Source organism: Babesia bovis, assembly GCF_000165395.2.
Source record: "Babesia bovis T2Bo chromosome 4 map unlocalized Chr4_1, whole genome shotgun sequence".
NCBI classification, from domain to species: Eukaryota; Apicomplexa; class Aconoidasida; order Piroplasmida; family Babesiidae; genus Babesia; species Babesia bovis.
Window position 1 is genome coordinate 790,427 of NW_026261571.1, and position 21,567 is coordinate 811,993.

Consider the following 21,567-nt stretch of genomic DNA (forward strand, 5'->3'; position numbering starts at 1 on the left):
TTTTTATAAAAGTGCATTGTTGTCATTACCATTCACTGATAACTGCTGTAAATGTTATAGGTTATAACCTATGGCACTGGGTTGTGAAAGTCTATTGTCATGTTGAATTTTTCAATTTATCCACCGAAAAATCTGGAGTCAGCATTATACTAGCAACACGTTTTCCTTCGGTATTATAGCAGTTGCACAAAACCTTTGTATATATTGGTTTGGCGTGTTTCACAAACTGGCCTCTAGAGAAAATCCAAAGTGACCTGACCTCTCCGGGTGATACAGGTTCGAGAAAGTCAATTATTGGATTTCGTGGTTTTAGAAACCTTTGCATGCGTGTTGACCTATCAAAGCATTTCACCATTATGTGATATGGGTTTTCTTCATTTTTCATAGCTCCAGATGTTGATTTCCATGGAGTTTGGTCACCACTTAAAAAGTGATCCGGAATGGGACTTGGACAAAAGAACCCAACAGTTTTCCGATCATCTATTTTAAACACGCAATGGGTATTACTATTCCTTTGGCCTTCCTCATTTAGAAATAACTCAGGTCTGGTACCACAACCGTATAGTCGCCCTAATTGATATAAGGGGTCAAAAGCAATATATGCATGAGAGTTCTGCCCATGTTTGTAGCCCTTTTTAGCACAAACAAAGTAAATGGGTTTCTTGTGCACAGCCCAAATTTTACTATCTGCTTCAAAACTGAACTCGAGGTCCACCCCTAAGTTTACCTCTGGTTTTTTGTACATGCTGATGCCAACGACGGCAAATTCATCTTGGAGTTGAACACTTTTTAATTCAGAAGGGTCTGTTTTCCCGTCTCCTAACTTGCTGAAGAATGTATTTTTACCTTGCGGGTATAACAAGTATTCATTATAGCCCGGTTCATCGAAAAACGATTTGCAATCTATGTAAACATGCCGGGTATTTTGTCGCATAACTTGTATGATCTTACTTGAATTAGGGAAGTCCGCAATCACCTTATCAATTGATTCTGTATCCAGTGTTCCACTTTCAGTAGTTGAAACCCATGCGTCTGCCAAATGAACTGCCATCATCTTCTCATGATGATTTCTGTCGTCAAATGGTCCTTTCTGCCAAACAAAATACTTGGGGGTGTGAGCGAATCCTGAGTAGTTGAATTTAACATGTATTTCATCTCTATGTTTATCATGTATTGATTCAAACCTAATACCGTAACCCTCATCATGCGCTAAATTCAATATAGTGGAGTCCCATGGACTATGCGGCGGGGTTACATCTTTGAGATAATTGGAGGAATCATTTGATGGTAGCAGATCTAATGGAGTCCCATACTTTGCAGCTCCTCTCACATTAACCGTGTCTTCATTTAAAATAAAGATAGAACATGTCCTTCCATCCATATCGAGGTTATCTTTATTTTCATAATCACAGACGGGATAAAATTTGAACGTCAAATTAGGTTGTTTGATATCTCGTTTTGTTGATTTGTAACACGAAACAAAATGGCTAGTATATGTATAGTATTTGCTTATATCAATATGCACATACCCAGTTGACTTTCGTGTAAATATTGCTCCAGTTAAAAAGTCAGTTAAGTCGATTTGGATGTCACTTCTATCATATACGGTCTCTGGGCATTTAGAGGGAGCAATGATATAATTATCTTCAGCATGATAAAATTCTGCAATCTTATCCTTTGCAGGATCCATAGAGTCTATGTGGCTATCAAAAACTTCTAACATATACGTCCAATGTATGTGTTTTGTATTGTCTTTATCCTGTCTCACAAATGTGAAAATGTTTTTATCTCCGCTACAAACCTTAATATCATTATAAGGCCAGAGCACTACAATGGTTTCGTCAGCAAAATTAAGACAAAGATTTACATTTTCATCGTCAGCAGCTTCTGATAGATCCTCGCAACCACCACTTTTGATGGAGTACTGTTTTAACCCTACAGTGGCTTCTAGACTAAGGCCCTGATGAGAACACTTCACATAAAACGCACTGCCCGGTCTAGGGAATTTATAATATGATACAAATTTACCGGGCGGACTATAATTGTTCTTAGTGAAATCGTACATATGGACCGATCTAGGAATATTTTTATAATACGGCATGATATTCAGCTGGATGGTTGCAACATGTAATGGTACAGTTGTGTTAACTATACAATCAAAGAAAATCGTTTCCATACCATAATGGTATGCTTCACCGTCAAACATAAACATCCATCTACCTTTGATATTTTCCGCAAACTTAATATTACTTGCAATATTGCTAATTTTCAGTTTCATTCGATCCAAATTTTCTACCCCAACCTCTTTTATACCATCCCCTACATTTCCAAATGCATCAGTATTGTAGCACATGCCTTCCTTAAATGGCACTAATTCCACCTCAGCTGAGGTGTTATTTGGACAACGTATTTCTACATTTTCGTTTTCATATATGTCAATGTCAAAATAATAATGGATCTTATCATCCCATTTAGCATTAATTGTCCAGTTCGCTTGTCTTTCATTTCCGACCCATTTAATCACAGAACCTTTTCCAGCGTGGTACCCCTTAATTAGAAATTCTTGGTTGCCTATTATGGCCAACAAAACTACAATCGCAGGTATCCACATAATATTACATAGTGATACATAGAAAATATCTCTCTACATATATGGTTTTATATAAGCATTATATATTAATATCATTATTTACCGATTAACAGATAATGTTCATGGTATATATGTTTAATGGTATGTTAATATTTATATATTTTTTATTCACAAAAACCTCTCGTTACGTGCAATAAAACAGTTCTGAGATGAACAATGAACACCAAATACAAACAGTGTAAATGATTTACATGAAGGATTATTGTAACCGAATCATAAGCTCATCGCGATGATGCGAGATACTAGTGCTCTATCCTTCATGATCATTCTTAGATCTGTCAGGCGCATATACCTGATTATATGATTATTGACCACCACAGAACATATACTGTGAATAATAGTTTGCCTTTGCATAGATATATTACAAAACACAAGAATGATAACCTGATATTATGCTGATAATGTTGGCGAGATCCACATTACCCGATCATCCATCTAATGAATTAATAATAATGATGCTGCAAAAATAGAATTAATTCTAATAGAGTCAACATAATAATACAGCGCCAGGTGTCACACCTACTCCAAATACATAGTTAAATGCATAAGTCAAGATAGACATCGGGCATCTGGATTTCGAAAATCATATATAGTTAACAATGCAGTGGCACTTTTGACATTTGCCATTATTTTGGTATTTCTTGATAAATCTGATTCATACATATACCATCATCTACAACGTTGGTAATCCCATGGTGAATTAGAATACATTTATGACATTGATACCATTACGAAAAACGCAAACACTTCCATATGCTAAAAAACAAGATCAAATGATTAAAGTGGTATATGATGAATAAAAAGTTATGCGTGATATAGAGTGTCGTAACCCGAACTCTTCCTTAAGTCACAGGTATGCGTAAAACAACACCGTTAAAACTTCTTTAAATGAATAAGGCATATGCATTATAACCATTTTAAGCTATTATATATAGACGTGACATTTCTGTGATTCCCCCGACTTTATACAGCTTAATTATAGAATTAAAGTTGAATTATCGCGATTCCTCGTTTATCATACTTCTCAACATACAAATTCAAATCTACTGTAGTTGTTTGCTTTCTGGATATGGACATTTCCCCTCCTACTATTTAGATAACACGAACACTCATAGCAGAATGAGTTTTATTGTGGGAAAGTAGAATTAGAGAATGCTGATGCAATAACGTAATTCATTCAACGAAACACAAAAGTTTGCACGATTTTATTGCAGTATATATGAGATGACAATGATCTTTCAGTTTTAGAAAGATTATAATGAACAACCGTTTGTTCACGTGTTACCGTCGGTAAGTGTTGAACTACAATTTTATGAATGGGAAGTGATGTTATATAACCACTTGTATAAGCCTGCAGCGATACGAAAATGTTCGTCATACAAATGAGGTGTATATATAAACAAAATATTATCCATGCTTAAAATGATTACCAAGGTAAATACAAAGCATATAATACAAGCATTATAAGCAATAATTAAAATTGCTGAATTCAAATTCATTAAAACATGCATTGTTGCGCTTATTATAGACACAGAAAACCCTGTTATGACGGTTTGTATAGATATCTTTGAGTGGTATACTATTAAAACGTTGTAACATATTAATAAGCTGTTTATCAAACCAGAACGACCATTTATAAAGTTTAAGCTTCGTTTTTGAATAAATCAATCAACGGCCATAAATTCAAACCAGATGGCCACAGAAAGAATGTTCGAAAAGTCAAAAAATGCACACATATACCAACCCGAAAACTTATATCAATACAATTTCACACCATGAAAATAACATTTATAAGATCTGACTGACCTAACAAAGACAAAGCTGGCTGAATATCATTGATAGCGTTATACAATTAAAACCACATATCCAACGAACGAACAATAACAAATTAAATAGAATCAAACAGATGCAAAATTCTTAGAATGACATAAGACTTTAATACTTATGGTTGACAATTGCAAAATGAATCTTTACAAATGCACATTCCGCTCAATTAAGTCATTACACACCGTATGGGAGACAATATGCGCACACATTTAGATCATTTTCAATAGGTTCTTACATGACTAGTAAACAAACATTGAACACGTAAAGAATTAATTGTTTGTTTAAATCTATAACTAAAATTGTTACGGAATTTTCATCTGTGAAGTGGGGTCTTCCTGGCTAGTAGGCATCTTTCATCGATAATATCATAGCGTCAAAAATGTTTACTTAAGAGCATCAAAAACACAGTAAAATTTAGTTTCTAATGGACAAAATCGACTCTTTGTCCAATGGCACTGTGAATCTCAATGCCAAGAACACGTTAGAAGATGGCAGCTCTTTCACAAGGGTTTCGTCTATAACGTAGGTGACGCTATATATACATATATTATATTACAGTTCGGACGGTAGGGATCTTGGGGGGGCTGGACTTAGTCGTGCTGGTAGCATTAGTGGGTCATCTACTGACGCGCCTAATCAATCATGGCGCCCCTTTTCTCGGCAAGGGGCCGGTGACCCTCTAACTAGACAATTGAAAAGCAACTTGAATAAGCTAACTATTGAAAAATTCGAGACGTTGGCGGAAAAAATCGCAATCCAGTGCGAATCACTGGAACAATATGATCAGCTGTGCGTTGCGGTTGATTTGATATTAGATAAGGCACTACAAGAGCCGGAATGGTCTGAAATGTATGCTGATTTATGCCAGATTCTTGCATGGCGTTCTCGGGATTACGATGTTTCTGGAAAACGTCTTACCTTTGCATCTGCCTTGCTTACAAAGATTCAAAAGGAATATGAGGCCACTCCACGTGATTTGGATGCGGTACGTGCTACACTGATCGACGACGTGGAAACTCGTATGAAGCGTATTAAGACTCGCATATTGGGCACAGTGAAGATGATTGGTGAACTTTTCCAACGACGCATTTTAGGTTTTAAAATTGTCAACCAGGTGGTTTTGGATCTCGTAATATCAGCTGATGAACCACATGAGCATTTGATTGAATGTTTCCTCCAGTTGATTTATAGCACTGGTTATTATATCGACCGTAACCCGTCCTTACGTCCCGTACTTGATATGTGGTTCGGCCGCCTAAAGGAACTAATGTTGAAGCGTTGCTATTCTAAACGCATTAAATGCGTGATGCAAGATGTTTTGGATTTGCCTAAAGCTCAGTGGCGCAAAAAGATTCACCGTGACACTGCACAGGCACTCAGTGATTTGCGTGATCAGATTCAAACGGAAGACATTCTGGGTGGTTCTGCTGTAGCTGCACAGTTTGGAAATATTGTTGTTGTTGGCGAACGTAGGAATCTTGGCGCCAAATGCACGTATGGAAATTACATGCTTCGCCAAGAAGAATTATATAAACTGAAGAAAGGCGTTAGCCCCAAAATGTAACCTCTGCAGATGTTTAATACAATACATCTTGCGATGTCTGCCCATATTTTTCAGGCATTATTTTCTAGACCGTGTGTAATCCTTATGTAAATAGCATCACGAATTATAAGTTATTTAGTTCCTCCGTAGCATTATTCATGTATATTACACAACGGGACCCAGTGGCATGTATAGTGTTAGTTAATATGTTTACTGGCAACCAAGATAAATATAAGAGCATTGTTGACAGTGAAAACCACGTTAATAATAACACAATAATTATTAAAGACATTATAACTTTTCATCAAGATCAAACAATCTCCTTCCACATGATGTTAGCTTGTATGTTTTGATGTGTACGTTCTGTCGAGTGGTAGGTGTGTGTCCGGTGGTTTCACCATATAGGGACTCTAGTGTCTAAAAATGCCAATTACGAGCTTCACCCTGTGTATTCGTGCGTTTTGATTTATTTTTGGTTGGTGTATATGCGGTACAAGTTACACCTTAATTGTTGTCGTTGGTCGTGATGTCGTTATCCAGGACTGGGCATTAACGACTATCTTTTGTGCCTAGACAGCTTCGTTGCATTACGATGGTATAATGTATGGTTGTTTAGCATTATTGCCTTTGTTGTTGCGTGGATGTGTGTTAAGTTCTGTGCTTCACTCGACGTCATCTAGTATCGATAGCATCTGTAACAATGTTGTCTTTTCGATGACGCTGCTGAGCCAACCTGAGTTGGTGAAGTTGGTAAACAAGACTGAGTGTGGCGATTATGCGTTGCTTGGTGAGGATGTGTTACGATCAGCTCATCGTGTTGAGCGTTACTGTTACTCTCAGCTGTCACCTATTTTGTGTGAGAGCAGGTACATTCCTATGACCGGTCATCCTAATTGCGAGCATATAAAGTCGAAGTTTCTGTCAATCATAGGTGCTTGTACTCAGCGTGATGAGTTATCTGGTCGTGATGTTAACTGTTCTGGTTTCAACCTGGAGACTGTGAGCATCAGTGATCCTCTTGTGTTTTGCAAGTTGTCATACGTTTCTTCGTCTGGTGAGTTTTTATTGTTAGTTTGTGTATTTACGATGTATTGTAGACTCTTCGGGATCATCTGTTGGTGGTCGAGTATCGTTCAAGCACAATGAGCTAGAGGAATGCCAGGCACTGTGCGAGAGTTACAATTCGTGCCAGGGTTTGGCAAAGTCATTCAACCACCCACGTTTTTGTATTGACGGCGGTTTCCAGGGTTACTGTACTAGCCGTATTCAGCGTATGTCGTTTTTGTTATGGTCATATTTTGCAGGGATTCACGACGACAGTTACATTACTCTGTGTCGCAACGTGGTATTGCCATTCGTGTTTGCTAACATGGGTGATGGGTATCAGAACTTGTCTATGAGCATGTGCCAAAACTCTGATGCTTCCATAGAGGGGTCTCTGCTGGGTCATCGGGTGAGTGCAGTTACCTATGTTATCATGTTTCGTTAGGACTTTTTAATGAGCCGTCGTCAGGAGTTGTTGGACACGTTGGCATCTGATGATGGCTACTTGTCCTGGGAGCAGGATATGGAGAAGCGTTTTCAGTCCTTGACTGCTAGTGTTGAGCAGCTTGTGAACTTGTTCAACGTTTGCACCAGGTACACGTACAACTTCTTTGGTCTGCCTTACAACTACGACAATGTTGTGGTATGTTTTATTCTTTATATGTTATAACTATCTGCTGTAGCATCTCGAGTGCGAGAAGACTGTGAAGCTGTTTGAAGGGTTGTTGTCTGTTGCCAATGCGCTTCCCAGTGCGTCTAGTGACATGGTATCTACTATAGAGAACATTGACCCTGTGTTTCACTTTGAGCGTAAGCTCCAGGAATCTGTGATTCATCTGAAGCATTTTTACTCTTTGGTATGTTAGCGTTGTATCCGTTACTGATGCTCATCAGCTTACTTCCGGTGCTCATAGCACCATTTTGGGCAGTCAGTACTACCGTCCATTGGATCGTCGTACGTTTATGAGTGCTCAAAAGGCATTATCGCAAATTCGTCAGTTGGTGCCTCGGCGTGTATCTAGTATCCGCGACTTTCTGCGGTCTCAGGTACCATTGCTCCGGGACGTGGATCGTGAGCACCGTGTTCACGAAACTGTGAATGAGCTTCAGCTGTTATCATCACTTCATGAGAGTCAGCTGCAGTGGCTCATGCGCCTCAGTGGTAAACGCCCGGGCCGTGCTGTCCTTCGATCGGTTGAGTGACTTGTTGGCATCGAAACTTATGTTAATTTGTCACTATGCATTATCGCTGCATTGTTGTTTCATACTGCAGTACTTTGTTTTATTGTAGCTTCCCGGGTTAGTTGTAACTCTTCCTGACCTCCAGTTTATCATCTCCACTATGGATTTTGTGCAGTGGTATAGGGGTTTTTACTATCATCATTTTAATCACTACATGAATACTGTTGGCTGTGAAGACGCTAACATGCTAAATGTCCCTACATCTATTTTTTTCCACGGTAAAATTGGATGTGTCAACAGCTGTATTGTTCCGCTGTTGAATATAGCTGTACCTTCGATGTATCTTCCCGGGGTTACGTCACAGTTATATACTATAATTGATTCAAATAATATTTCTTTTCCCCCTTGCACATTTATTGGTATCTTGTAATGAATTTCTAGTGTGAGATTGCCTCCTTTGTATAATATGTTTGGTCTATACTGCCATGCAGTGTATGTGATATATTCCTTCGTTCCAAACAACCACTCTATAAAATCGCCTAAAAAGCTATTGTGCTTAATCAGTTTGATACTATAGTATTTGGTCAAATATACTTCAACGTTTCGTGGCAGAAGTATATTTTTTATTCTTTCAACTTCAGAATACAAGTTACATGTAAGATTCGTGGTATCGTTTTTGTTTGTGCATTCCTTTTTTAGCAACGCATCAAGTTCCCGACGTATAGAATCATCCAAATGTGGAAGAAAATCGCTAGATAGCTTCCACCGCCTTTGGAAGGTTCTTTCCTTTATTCCACTTCCTCCAAGTGCTGCTAGTGGCTTTACACCTCTTAAACCGAATGTCTGTAATCCAATCCTTGAACATTCGACGATGCTAGAGCACCATATAATGATTAGAATTAGAAATTTGGTCATCCAAACTAATGAGAGCCGGATAATGCGCAACGTTCCCTCCGGTGTGTATCGACAGATCGCCATTAATAAATTGTTATAAAAATGGACAGTTTTGGATTCGGTGTACTTGGAGACATTTTTGCTTCTGGCTCAGGGTCAGCGAGAGAAGAAGAAACTGCCTCTCGTCCAAAAGCCTCGCCGAGGACAGAGCCCGTTGTCGACTACACTCCTCCAGAAATCGCAGCTTTTCAGGCTTCAACCGCACAAAAGACCACAAAAAAGTATACTGGGTTATCCGATGCGCTGTTACCCATTAAAATATCTCAAGTGTTACGCTGTGTTAGTGACGAAAATTTGAAATTTGTCCTATACAACAACCCAGTAGGATCCATTTGTCTAATTGGCAAAGCAACTAACATTGACAAATTGGCTTCTGCCATACAATTCACCTTAGTGGATGAAACGGGGCGGATTGCTGTACATTATAATTATGAAGGAATATTCATTAATGATGGTGATCATGTGCAAGTCGTAGGAACAGTTGTATTGTTAACTTCAGAGAACTATTACATTGATGCTCAGCATGTAATGATTTTAGATTTACAGAAATACAACTATGAGGAACTCCTTGCTTATCACAACGTATCGGTTGCCTATGCGGCGTATAATTTGGATCTTGGAGCTAAGTTAGATCTTTCCAAGAAGCATGAAGGGAAGATTGTTCATCTTCCTGGCCACAGACAAGGATCAATCACCGTGGCTGAACTAGATTCAGTTGAATTGGATGCTATATATGCTCATATCGTTGACCCTATCGAGCGACTAATCATTAAGTACCTCAAGAAACGCCAGGACACGGTGGCTAAACGCAAGGAGCTCGTAGCGTGTTTATCGGAACAATACGTGGGTAAGTACATATATTCTGCCGATGACATAAGATTATAGATTCTGTAATCGAGGAGGCAATCAACCGCTTAGAGCAAGAGGCGGAAATCGCGTGTACTAAAGACTTGATTTGTCTTCCTATTTAGCTGTTTACATTGTTGATATCAATTAGTTTACCAGTTGCAGCCAGTACATCACTTTGTACAGCGGTGCCAAGTTCCCGGCCGGTTCGATTAGACTTCCATTTCCCATTTTCGGGGGAGAAATAATCAACACCACTAAATGAGCTATACCATATCTGCTGTGAAGCTTCATGTTTATTTATCACAATATAATGGTTGGGTTCTATTTCTGCTGAAAGCACCGTTCCGTCGAATGACAATGATGTGACATCTTCGACGCTTTCTAGTGAATCGTGCAGAGCCTGTGTCATTAATTAAGCGTTATTCTAGATATCATCGCATAATTGTGAGAATGCAGATATAATTGTATCCACATTGGTATGTAACAATATATATTTAGCACTACTGAAAACATTAAAACGTAGAGTCAAGGATACGCTCAGATTATATCACAACCTGAAAAACACACCTGAAGTTTATTTAAGGCTGCTTCGTTAAACTGATGTATTTTAATAGTGCCGAAGAACCTGCGATACCCCCTTAGCATTTTTATATGAGAAAATTATTTAAGTGGGTTTGGTGAATTCTTTGCGCAACATATCCTGTTCAACCATTGCATCACGCATCACTTTGCGATATTTCTCGTGTGTTTTTGCTTTACGTTGTTGCAACGCGAGACTACGTTGTTTAGCTTCACTGGCTGCTCTATGCATAAATTCTCTCCTCAATGATTTGTATTCAGCCTTTTCACGTTTCAGAGTTGAGTCTTTATCGTATCTCTTAGATGATGGTGTGTCAAAGTTAGGAATCTGGAGTTCAATTTTCTGCTTAAGATGAACACGATGTGTAAAGGATAGACTTACCGGCTTTTTGTAGACATCCAGCACATTGGGTAGCAATTTGACATTTGCATATACTTCCACTAGTTCCTTCAGACGCACTAGCTTCGGTGAATCACATACAATCTTTGCGATGTTGGGCCTAATGATGTGTAGACATACAGGATAGACATGGCATCCACTGTTAGATAGGAGCTTTAGTGATGCGATGGTCATATCTAGAATGGTTTCAACCGTGTCCAATCTCTCTTTGTGCCATGCAACGCAGCATTTCATTGCTAGCTTGAAGAAGAATGGAATATACAAACCGCTGTCCAGAGTCGAAGCATAAGCCATAACTAGCAATAAGCGAATTCGCGAGTGATCATCACTTTCTGGTTCACAAGCTTGCATTAATTTTTCCAAAACTATAAGCCCTGCCTTATACAATGCAGTTCCAATCTTCGCAACCTTAATGAGAAAGTAAAGAACCAACAGTGTCTCACGAGAAAGTTCGCTGTCCTGTTCAAAAGATGCGTATACACCCTTGAGGTAATGAGTAAAATAAGCGTGATATTCCTTAGGACTGCGTTGACAGAGATAATGTACGAATTCAGTGAACGTATCGATGCATGATGCGAATTCCCTATTACCAGATGGCGTTGACAATAAATCGCTAAGCGGCCTTGCTATTTCCAACATACACTTATCAGCGGTATCGGATGGCACATGTTGATTATTAACAAACTTCTTGGCTATGTCACACTTTGCTTTTATGGATGACGCTTCATAAAACTGACGAAGCAGATCCACTCCACCTCTTGATTGCACCGGTGCTGCCATCAGCCTTTTCAAGTTCTCAGAAAACTTATCCACTTTCTTTGGCAACTTGGTAGTATCGTGTTCAGTGGGTTTAGTAGGCAATCTGAGATATTGTTGACGTTCATAATCCACAGCTTACCCTTGTCGTGGCTGGATGAAGTAATTCATATCGAGTTCATCAAATTCAGAATCCAACTTTGATCGTAAATCTTGTAGAGCTGATTTTTCCAATTTTCCAGCAATACGTCTACGCTTATACTCTTCCAATGCCTTGGCGTAACCTCCAGGTTCACCTGTATATCTGAAACCATCATCTGAATCCTCAGATAGAGTATCGTCATAGTGTTGATCAATGGGTGCATCTTTATGGGTTAACTCAAGAGGTATATTGAGATCGAACAAATCAAGCTTTTGAGAACGTCTAGAGATATCAGAAGCGAAAAACGGATCTTCAACATGCTTCTTTATTACTTTCGTGCGCCTCGGTTTAGCAGCTTTAATAGATATCTGTATGATGTGTAACATGTGCGTAATATATCACCTTTGGTTGTTGGCGTCTAATACTGTCGAAGGGGTTTGTATTTCCGGTGGAAGTGGAGCCCTTTACGTCCACTGACTGTCTTGCCTTCTTATGTTTACTCATTTTAAAATTGAATATCTAATGAAATAATGTGATTTCCCCTCTATTCCATGGACGGATGATGAAATGTGTCGTTAAATGGTGCCCGAACGGTGTAACACCGCACATCATTTAGGTATTGAAAGGGTGTATATTCCTAGAAGACTACTTTAAAATGCATCGATGATGCAATTTATTTTTAAAATAAATCAATTTTGCCGTCGTTGCTTTTCAAGTAATTTGTCATCGCATGTTTTAATATTGTTTAGGTGAATATGGTAGCGTGAAACGCAATATACCCCTGAATATTGATTTTGACACTGGGAGGTATCGTCCACCTATTTCAAAGCCATTGCTTCCAACTCCTTTGACACAGGTTATTTTATGCAACATTTTTACATATCGGATATAGGAGGCCAATAATCGTATCTTAAGGGAGGTAGGAATTCATGAACCTCTGGCAAAATGCCGTGTTGTTGAGCAACTTTCAATTCGCCGCGTGAAGTTTGGCGGCAGAAATTCCACGGGACGTATAACTACTCGGCACCGTGGCGGTGGTCATATTCAGCGCCTACGGTTTATAGACTTTAAACGTCAACGCAAAGATGTTCCTGCTACTATTTTGAGAATTGAATACGATCCTACACGCAGTGCACATGTAGCATTATTACAATATTCGGATGGAGTTCTGAGTTACATTCTATGCCCAGCCGGCGTGCGTCCGGGCCAAATATTGTTGGCCAGTGCAAGTGCTCCGATAGAACCTGGTAATTGTCTACCGCTTCGTCACATACCAGTGCGTTAATATTGAATACGTGATATAAAACCGCAGGTAAATTCAATCGTCCACAATGTAGAGCTTCGTCCCGGTGCAGGAGGACAAATCGCCAGGGCAGGGGGAACTTATGTTACTATAGTTGAGTAAGTGTTAGTATGTACTGACATTTGGCGTAATGATATATGAGCACCCTCTAGTTAAGAGGTATATGGCTACAGAGGATCGTCATTTAATCCGTAACCAACAATTTTGTAGAAAGGATGAGATGTTCGCCACTTTGCGTATGGCATCTACTGAATTAAGAAGATTTCCTCTTGATTGCTGGGCCACTCTGGGTCAGGTTTCTAACATAGAGCACAACAAACGCATACTGAAGAAGGCTGGGACAAGAAGGTTAGTGGTATAATGGTCATCATTCCCCAAACGATCTAGGAATCTGGGATGGCGACCGTCAGTGAGGGGTATAGCAATGAATCCAAATGCACATCCACACGGCGGTGGGAACAATAAGAGTGGCACAAAGCGGCCGAAATGTTCCGTTTGGGGTGTTTGTCGGTCTGGTCTGAAGACAAGAAGTAAACAGAAACACCTTGGATTCATCGTAAAACGAAAACTCTGCGGAAGACTGATGAAGAAATATGGTATTTCTAAAAATACGTGAGCAGAAATTAGTCAAAACGTTCAATCGAATGGTATGAACTTGAACCGTGGCAACTAGTCAGTCAACGAAATGATATAAATATAACAAAATATAAAATATGAACAATCTCCTTCCACATGATGTTAGCTTGTATGTTTTGATGTGTACGTTCTGTCGAGTGGTAGGTGTGTGTCCGGTGGTTTCACCATATAGGGACTCTAGTGTCTAAAAATGCCAATTACGAGCTTCACCCTGTGTATTCGTGCGTTTTGATTTATTTTTGGTTGGTGTATATGCGGTACAAGTTACACCTTAATTGTTGTCGTTGGTCGTGATGTCGTTATCCAGGACTGGGCATTAACGACTATCTTTTGTGCCTAGACAGCTTCGTTGCATTACGATGGTATAATGTATGGTTGTTTAGCATTATTGCCTTTGTTGTTGCGTGGATGTGTGTTAAGTTCTGTGCTTCACTCGACGTCATCTAGTATCGATAGCATCTGTAACAATGTTGTCTTTTCGATGACGCTGCTGAGCCAACCTGAGTTGGTGAAGTTGGTAAACAAGACTGAGTGTGGCGATTATGCGTTGCTTGGTGAGGATGTGTTACGATCAGCTCATCGTGTTGAGCGTTACTGTTACTCTCAGCTGTCACCTATTTTGTGTGAGAGCAGGTACATTCCTATGACCGGTCATCCTAATTGCGAGCATATAAAGTCGAAGTTTCTGTCAATCATAGGTGCTTGTACTCAGCGTGATGAGTTATCTGGTCGTGATGTTAACTGTTCTGGTTTCAACCTGGAGACTGTGAGCATCAGTGATCCTCTTGTGTTTTGCAAGATGTCATACATTTCTTCGTCTGGTGAGTTACTATTGTTCGTTTGTGTATTTACGATGTATTGTAGACTCTTCGGGATCATCTGTTGGTGGTCGAGTATCGTTCAAGCACAATGAGCTAGAGGAATGCCAGGCACTGTGCGAGAGTTACAATTCGTGCCAGGGTTTGGCAAAGTCATTCAACCACCCACGTTTTTGTATTGACGGCGGTTTCCAGGGTTACTGTACTAGCCGTATTCAGCGTATGTCGTTTTTGTTATGGTCATATTTTGCAGGGATTCACGACGACAGTTACATTACTCTGTGTCGCAACGTGGTATTGCCATTCGTGTTTGCTAACATGGGTGATGGGTATCAGAACTTGTCTATGAGCATGTGCCAAAACTCTGATGCTTCCATAGAGGGGTCTCTGCTGGGTCATCGGGTGAGTGCAGTTACCTATGTTATCATGTTTCGTTAGGACTTTTTAATGAGCCGTCGTCAGGAGTTGTTGGACACGTTGGCATCTGATGATGGCTACTTGTCCTGGGAGCAGGATATGGAGAAGCGTTTTCAGTCCTTGACTGCTAGTGTTGAGCAGCTTGTGAACTTGTTCAACGTTTGCACCAGGTACACGTACAACTTCTTTGGTCTGCCTTACAACTACGACAATGTTGTGGTATGTTTTATTCTTTATATGTTATAACTATCTGCTGTAGCATCTCGAGTGCGAGAAGACTGTGAAGCTGTTTGAAGGGTTGTTGTCTGTTGCCAATGCGCTTCCCAGTGCGTCTAGTGACATGGTATCTACTATAGAGAACATTGACCCTGTGTTTCACTTTGAGCGTAAGCTCCAGGAATCTGTGATTCATCTGAAGCATTTTTACTCTTTGGTATGTTAGCGTTGTATCCGTTACTGATGCTCATCAGCTTACTTCCGGTGCTCATAGCACCATTTTGGGCAGTCAGTACTACCGTCCATTGGATCGTCGTACGTTTATGAGTGCTCAAAAGGCATTATCGCAAATTCGTCAGTTGGTGCCTCGGCGTGTATCTAGTATCCGCGACTTTCTGCGGTCTCAGGTACCATTGCTCCGGGACGTGGATCGTGAGCACCGTGTTCACGAAACTGTGAATGAGCTTCAGCTGTTATCATCACTTCATGAGAGTCAGCTGCAGTGGCTCATGCGCCTCAGTGGTAAACGCCCGGGCCGTGCTGTCCTTCGATCGGTTGAGTGACTTGTTGGCATCGAAACTTATGTTAATTTGTCACTATGCATTATCGCTGCATTGTTGTTTCATACTGCAGTACTTTGTTTTATTGTAGCTTCCCGGGTTAGTTGTAACTCTTCCTGACCTCCAGTTTATCATCTCCCCTATGGATTTTGTGCAATGTTCTAGGTGTCGTATTGTCAGAATTATAAAGGGAATCGATTTTCATTTTATTTCTCTACTATTGCATATTTCCACAATTGAATTGCTGTTTTGTTCTCCTTATCATCAGTTTTATATGCACTGTATACCCTAGTCCCTCTAGATGTGACAATTACAGGCAATTTAGGGTGATAACTGGCGCTAGACACTACGGTATCACAGATCTTTGTTTTCGTTAGAGCATTGCCAGTTTTCCCATTGTATATAACCAAATTGCCGTCATCAGTACCTATAAATTTTGAATCGAAATTTGGTTGTTCCTCACCGGACACTATTTGGTCGTTACGTACGTCGAATGTAATTCGCTGGTTGGTTCTGGATGGTCTATGATATCTCATGATTGGCGAATATTTGTTTCCCCTAATATCGAATGCTCGGATATGATTATCTGATCGCGATCCGACCAATAAGGTATGATCATCAAACCATTTAACCTGTCTCAATTTTTTATTGTACAATAAAAACTTGCCTGTGTAACAGGACCAAGTTTATGTTCATCATCTGTGAAAGGCGCATAGATGCTTCTTTGTCTAGATTCGTTATGGTCGAAGACACCAATATTTGAGTTATAATCACCACACGCATACATTGTTGCTGCATAGGGGTTGTGGCTTATTGCTGATACGATTCCGAATTTGTTTCCGCTTCTGGTAGACAGTGGCCGTACCTGGTTATTACTATATGTTCACAGAATGTCAAAAAATAGCAAAGTAAAAAGGTGTTAAACCATAAGGGTATAGCCAGTCAATATATACACTATTTAACGTACCTCTATACTATGTCCTGGCATTTCTATGTCGAATACATGTATTGTAGATTTGCTGCCCCCGAGGAAGTATTTCCCCAACGGTTGGAAATTTAAAGAATATACTTCTGCCAATTCATCTCTAATATTATTAGGTTTAAAAGTAAAATGACGCTGTCCCTTGTGGGTGTCATATAGATGTATCTACGAAAATATCTAACATCCAGTTTCAACATACCGGAGTACCTCTTGAAGCAGTAAGTAAACAACATGAATCTGGGTTGTTTTCATGGTAATTCGGAAAGAAACAGACACTTCTAATCTCATCGATGGATTTTATGTGGAATCTTGGACGTAGCACATCAGAGATTCCACAATCAACATCATCAGACGAATCTGTCGACTGTTGAACGTATTCGTACATAATGAAACATACTGTCTATACCATTGCCAAATGGGTATACACCGATACGCCGATCGCTAAAAATTGCGATGAAAATGGAGCCATCTGGACTTATGGAACTCCCGTGTACAAACACGTCATAACCATCATTATTTTTGATAGTAGGTTCGTCTAAAACAACCTTTCGGTATTCTTCGAGTAACATATGGTAACTTATGTACGGATGTGTAACAAATACGGCTATTCCTTAGATGCGAAGTGGTAATGGTTCACTTGTAATTTACATATAAAAACGTAGATTCCTCCTATAATTTTATATTAAACTTAGAATATTGAATACCTAAAGCATTCATGATAGACATCAAGGATATGCTTCGATAGAATAATAGCATTGGTACTAAATTCTTGGTTAACGACTACACCTCATCATCTATTGCTCACAAAATATATAAACAAGTATTCTATGTCGCATACCCACTATATGTTTGTTAATTGGTACAATATGCATTCTTTGGATTCAACGTGTTCTCTGTCTGATGGCATATCGATTGCACACTCTAATTTCTCAAAAAAGTATTCAGAATAACAAATTCTTTATACAAATATACATTTATTGTAAATTTGTGGTTCCCATGTTTTATTTTTAGTTTACTAAGATTAACTTTTAATATTTCCTTTGACAACATCATTTATAAAATCACGGGGTGACATAAATTTTTAAAACACGCTTGAAACGTCTGTCACAGCACATATTCGGTGTGTTTGTCTCTATAACTTAGACAAAACTTGGCCCACAGTTCTCATGGGTCACAACTGAATCAGGACTTAACATGTATAGCACTTTGTGCTTTTAATTTGCCACATTGTAGTTGGCAATAAACCTTCAATGTTTACTGATACAGGTTTTTGAACGTTGCTAGTCTGTGCTGTCAATGAATTTCTCAATGCTTTCATTATGACTAATTAGGAAGGTAGTGTTAACCTTTTCACTGCAGCGTGGAATATAATTGGCTAGTTGCCTAACAAGAGACAATACAATTTCTGCATTATGCACTTAAACCCGTTATATGACGCTAATTGGGAAAATAGATTTTCAAAACTTTGTGTATGCAAGGAATTTTCAGTTTGCTTTTGCATAACCTGAGACTTTCTGTAGTGTAGAATGCTTCCAGACTTAATTATTTATATATATACACCAAAGCACATAAATTCAACAACTACTTACAATGGTTTCCTACATTACTGTGGCTCTATTCATTGCCACATCGGTAATACACCTAGCATTGGCCGAATATGATACGCATGAAGTATATGATTTTTCGAATTTTGAATATCCTATAGACAATAATACTGTAAAGGTTTATGTGACAGTGTTAAATTCTAGCAAATCTATTGAGATATTATGCCCAAAGGAACGTAACGGTCTCCGTTTCAATTTACTTCCTAATACTCGTGAGACTATTGCGACTAATGACATATATGTCTATGCCACAGTAAATGGAGTTTATCGTAAGATTAACATAAATCAAATATTTGTGCCTGATGAATCATCTGATAGCGGATTACCGGATTACAGGCTGAATAAGGCTCGGTTGTTACTCGCTAATGACGGTCATACATTGTTTAGAAGGCCAGGTTTTGATAGCATTGATGTTCACTGTACTGCTGGTATATTTATCAATAGTGTAGCAGCGTCTTTACCTGGTTGTTTGGACAATGAGCAACTTAATCGCAGTGGAGCATACACGTGTCCTTGTTATGGTTGTGGTAAGGCATCCGGGCCATTATTGGGTGTTGTCAAAATAATGTTGACATCTGTTCCGGAAGTGATGCATGGCTGTGGAAGTAAGCGTGTACCAATTTTACTACACGAGCAACCTAGCTCTCATGAATGTTCATATGATTTGTTGGACACTGATCGTATTGGTTTCTATTGTAAAGGCCGCGTAGATCCTCCGGATTGTCCTCGTGTGATGTTCAATGCTTTAAATGATCAATTGATGGATGTTCCTTTTGAGGGTAACTTAAATTGGCAGATGTACGGTGATGGCCTTTTACTATCTATTAGCTATGACCAAAGTTGCAACGCTAAAACTTTTAAGGGGTATTGCAAATGCATCAGCGAGGAAACAGGGGCTACGAATGCCGTCATAAATTTGCGGCGACAAGATGAGTATGTTTGCGATTTGGGGTCACTACTGATGCGCCATTTGAGCAACAACATTTTAGGTCCATGGTGCGACGTTAAGTTATATCCTGGGAGAAAGCTCAGCATAATATTACCTTCTCTTAATGAGAGTAATGTTTACACTAACCCTGTGACAAAGGTTGCGCATAAAGTCGTAGTAAAATCGGCGTTGTGGATGCCACTTATCTCATCCAATAATGGTTTAGTTCGCAGTATATTTAACAATGCGGTTACATATAAGCAAGTTTCTATTGAGCCCTTTTTTAACAATGGTATTCTTGAATTAGAGTCTGGATATGATCCATTAGGCGTTTTGATAATAAAGCACTTGAACAATGAAACTCGTTTGAAGATGGGTTTTGATTCGTTTTACTATCGCAATCTAATGAAGATAGGCATAGAAAATGGGAAGCCTATGGACATTTTGGCTAACATTAAAATAACATTACAGCAATTGAACGGCTATAAATGGCTTGACGAAGACCTTCACCATTACATGGAGGATAAACCAATTGCTTCTGGCAGGAATCCGTGGATTCTTCGCCACAGTTTTTCTCCTTTCATAAAAGCATTCTATGCTGGTGATATTGATGTGACTACTGTTCGTTGCAATTCCACTGAGGCGTTGGTCCCCTCTGGTTGCAACAAGAAAGCATTCGATGCTAACCGAACTATGGTTATTCCATTCCCCGAAGGAGTTTCCCAACGCATGAGGGATCCAAGAGGTAACAGTACTCAGATAGTAGTTGCCGATAGAGCATCTCCCTTAAGTTTGTCTTGTAGTTGTCTGAATTCTGATGGTATAGAATCCTCTCGTTTTGAAGTTCACAAGTTACGTCGGCTCGATGTAGCCAATCCATTCTTGAATGGTGCGCCAAATCGGATAGTAATGCTACCTCACGTAGAGATGATAAGTAACGGCGTTGCTAGCATGAGATACGGCATTGATCGAATACCGATGATAGATTCGCTTGAGGCTAAGCATGAATTTAGATTAGCGTTGGGTGACGAATTGTATCTAAGGTGTCAACCTCCTGTTGACTATAAATATAGGCAGCGAATCACTGTAGCCAGTGCTGACAAGCCCTTCTTTTCAGAAGCATACAAGACTATTTTAATCCACGATGAAAGCACTGAGAAAGAGTATACCATGTTAAATGATGACCCATCTATGTCTCAAGGGGTGTGGTTTCCTGCGAATGATAAGTCATTTTTCAGTGTAGTGACGAAAGGCTCGGATAGGTATTTTAAAAACAGGGCTATAGAATCTACCATGGCCATATCTGGTGGTTTTGAAATTGCCACTCACGAGAAGTCTACGGCTGACATGATCAGCCGGTCAATTTTCAACATCAAGTACCCCAAAAGCTCGATTGTGATATCAAAATTAGGTGAAAGCGAAATCACATTTAATTTCATATGCGGTAAAGTATCACCTGGTTTAGATAATGCTGATAAGGTAGAGAAATATTCCGGTCGTTTTAGGTATACAAATCCTATTCATCGTGAAGATAGGTTGATGGAGATTTGGGGTTTAATAAAGATTACAATTCCGACTACTGACCCCTATGTTCATGGTTGTGGTATACCGGGTGATCATGACAAGTTATTCCTTCCGGATACGGATATTCTAAGAGATAGGGCGGGCAAAATTATTGGTTGTTCAGTCAATATGAAACGGGCCGGTAGAGCGGGATTTTATTGCCCACTTCCATATAGGACTGACCCTCCTGATTGTAGACCAATGCATATGCCCACTAGTAGATGCGTTGGCAGCGATTCATCTGCTTTGAAGGTGTCAAAAAGCCCTCATCTATTTCTATTCACCCGGACTCCGCGCATGGAGTTTCCTTTCAACCTACTTCGGTTGCGCCCGTCAACTTTTGAATGTCACTGTAGCACTATTACAGGTGTACGTATTTCCACTATTAGGTTAACAAGAATCTGAACTTGTTTTTATTCAATATGAACGATCAGCTATATAATCATACATGTTAGCTCCATGTTTCCATGATTGTTGCAGCACATAAGCTTACGAATCCATGGATATATGTCAGTTATTTCGTGTTTTATCGCATCTAAAGCTCACATAAGTGCTTGGTGACTCTAGGGAAGCTTGATTCTATGGAGCGTCTGTTCAGACACCGTTTGTTATAC

The 21,567-nt window shown here is 39.4% G+C and overlaps 11 protein-coding genes across 11 annotated transcripts; 6 read left to right on the forward strand and 5 right to left on the reverse strand.

Annotated features, from left to right (window-relative positions):
- Nucleotides 1-61: 61 nt before the first annotated feature.
- BBOV_IV007390 (6-cysteine (I)) lies at nucleotides 62-2,638 on the reverse strand. Its single transcript, XM_001610613.2, has one exon. It carries the CDS (start codon nucleotides 2,609-2,611, stop codon nucleotides 98-100), a length of 2,514 nt encoding a protein of 837 aa, XP_001610663.1. The 5' UTR covers nucleotides 2,612-2,638; the 3' UTR covers nucleotides 62-97.
- A 2,225-nt stretch (nucleotides 2,639-4,863) lies between these two features.
- BBOV_IV007400 (MIF4G domain family protein) lies at nucleotides 4,864-6,114 on the forward strand. The gene is made up of 2 exons (XM_001610614.2): nucleotides 4,864-4,999; nucleotides 5,036-6,114. The coding sequence occupies exons 1-2, from the start codon at nucleotides 4,902-4,904 to the stop codon at nucleotides 6,039-6,041; spliced, it is 1,104 nt and encodes a 367-aa protein (XP_001610664.1). The 5' UTR covers nucleotides 4,864-4,901; the 3' UTR covers nucleotides 6,042-6,114.
- A 556-nt stretch (nucleotides 6,115-6,670) lies between these two features.
- BBOV_IV007410 (uncharacterized protein) lies at nucleotides 6,671-8,306 on the forward strand. Its single transcript, XM_001610615.2, has 6 exons — nucleotides 6,671-7,074; nucleotides 7,118-7,291; nucleotides 7,325-7,473; nucleotides 7,510-7,707; nucleotides 7,748-7,921; nucleotides 7,959-8,306. Exons 1-6 carry the CDS (start codon nucleotides 6,735-6,737, stop codon nucleotides 8,265-8,267), a joined length of 1,344 nt encoding a protein of 447 aa, XP_001610665.1. The 5' UTR covers nucleotides 6,671-6,734; the 3' UTR covers nucleotides 8,268-8,306.
- Nucleotides 7,862-9,340, reverse strand: BBOV_IV007420 (uncharacterized protein). Its single transcript, XM_001610617.2, has one exon. The coding sequence runs from the start codon at nucleotides 9,222-9,224 to the stop codon at nucleotides 8,457-8,459; it is 768 nt and encodes a 255-aa protein (XP_001610667.1). The 5' UTR covers nucleotides 9,225-9,340; the 3' UTR covers nucleotides 7,862-8,456.
- On the forward strand, nucleotides 9,159-10,342 carry BBOV_IV007430 (uncharacterized protein). The gene is made up of 2 exons (XM_001610616.2): nucleotides 9,159-10,047; nucleotides 10,086-10,342. The coding sequence occupies exons 1-2, from the start codon at nucleotides 9,243-9,245 to the stop codon at nucleotides 10,169-10,171; spliced, it is 891 nt and encodes a 296-aa protein (XP_001610666.2). The 5' UTR covers nucleotides 9,159-9,242; the 3' UTR covers nucleotides 10,172-10,342.
- Nucleotides 10,081-11,151, reverse strand: BBOV_IV007435 (Frataxin-like domain family protein). The gene is made up of 3 exons (XM_051767865.1): nucleotides 11,011-11,151; nucleotides 10,617-10,971; nucleotides 10,081-10,449 (listed from the first exon to the last, which is right to left on the reverse strand). Exons 2-3 carry the CDS (start codon nucleotides 10,692-10,694, stop codon nucleotides 10,168-10,170), a joined length of 360 nt encoding a protein of 119 aa, XP_051623655.1. The 5' UTR covers nucleotides 10,695-10,971; nucleotides 11,011-11,151; the 3' UTR covers nucleotides 10,081-10,167.
- On the reverse strand, nucleotides 10,683-12,494 carry BBOV_IV007440 (uncharacterized protein). The gene is made up of 3 exons (XM_051767342.1): nucleotides 12,329-12,494; nucleotides 11,927-12,294; nucleotides 10,683-11,890 (listed from the first exon to the last, which is right to left on the reverse strand). Exons 1-3 carry the CDS (start codon nucleotides 12,428-12,430, stop codon nucleotides 10,714-10,716), a joined length of 1,647 nt encoding a protein of 548 aa, XP_051623287.1. The 5' UTR covers nucleotides 12,431-12,494; the 3' UTR covers nucleotides 10,683-10,713.
- Nucleotides 12,495-12,519: 25 nt separating this feature from the next.
- BBOV_IV007450 (putative ribosomal protein L2) lies at nucleotides 12,520-13,922 on the forward strand. Its single transcript, XM_001610619.2, has 6 exons — nucleotides 12,520-12,641; nucleotides 12,676-12,782; nucleotides 12,819-13,202; nucleotides 13,239-13,327; nucleotides 13,440-13,577; nucleotides 13,617-13,922. The coding sequence occupies exons 1-6, from the start codon at nucleotides 12,590-12,592 to the stop codon at nucleotides 13,843-13,845; spliced, it is 999 nt and encodes a 332-aa protein (XP_001610669.1). The 5' UTR covers nucleotides 12,520-12,589; the 3' UTR covers nucleotides 13,846-13,922.
- Nucleotides 13,923-14,012: 90 nt separating this feature from the next.
- BBOV_IV007460 (uncharacterized protein) lies at nucleotides 14,013-15,905 on the forward strand. The gene is made up of 6 exons (XM_001610620.2): nucleotides 14,013-14,686; nucleotides 14,730-14,903; nucleotides 14,937-15,085; nucleotides 15,122-15,319; nucleotides 15,360-15,533; nucleotides 15,571-15,905. Exons 1-6 carry the CDS (start codon nucleotides 14,233-14,235, stop codon nucleotides 15,877-15,879), a joined length of 1,458 nt encoding a protein of 485 aa, XP_001610670.2. The 5' UTR covers nucleotides 14,013-14,232; the 3' UTR covers nucleotides 15,880-15,905.
- Nucleotides 15,906-15,978: 73 nt separating this feature from the next.
- Nucleotides 15,979-17,778, reverse strand: BBOV_IV007470 (uncharacterized protein). Its single transcript, XM_051767895.1, has 7 exons — nucleotides 17,563-17,778; nucleotides 17,256-17,527; nucleotides 17,058-17,215; nucleotides 16,844-17,023; nucleotides 16,544-16,741; nucleotides 16,340-16,508; nucleotides 15,979-16,303 (listed from the first exon to the last, which is right to left on the reverse strand). Exons 2-7 carry the CDS (start codon nucleotides 17,425-17,427, stop codon nucleotides 16,083-16,085), a joined length of 1,098 nt encoding a protein of 365 aa, XP_051623288.1. The 5' UTR covers nucleotides 17,428-17,527; nucleotides 17,563-17,778; the 3' UTR covers nucleotides 15,979-16,082.
- A 640-nt stretch (nucleotides 17,779-18,418) lies between these two features.
- On the forward strand, nucleotides 18,419-21,388 carry BBOV_IV007480 (uncharacterized protein). Its single transcript, XM_001610622.2, has one exon. The coding sequence runs from the start codon at nucleotides 18,449-18,451 to the stop codon at nucleotides 21,356-21,358; it is 2,910 nt and encodes a 969-aa protein (XP_001610672.1). The 5' UTR covers nucleotides 18,419-18,448; the 3' UTR covers nucleotides 21,359-21,388.
- Nucleotides 21,389-21,567: the final 179 nt, after the last annotated feature.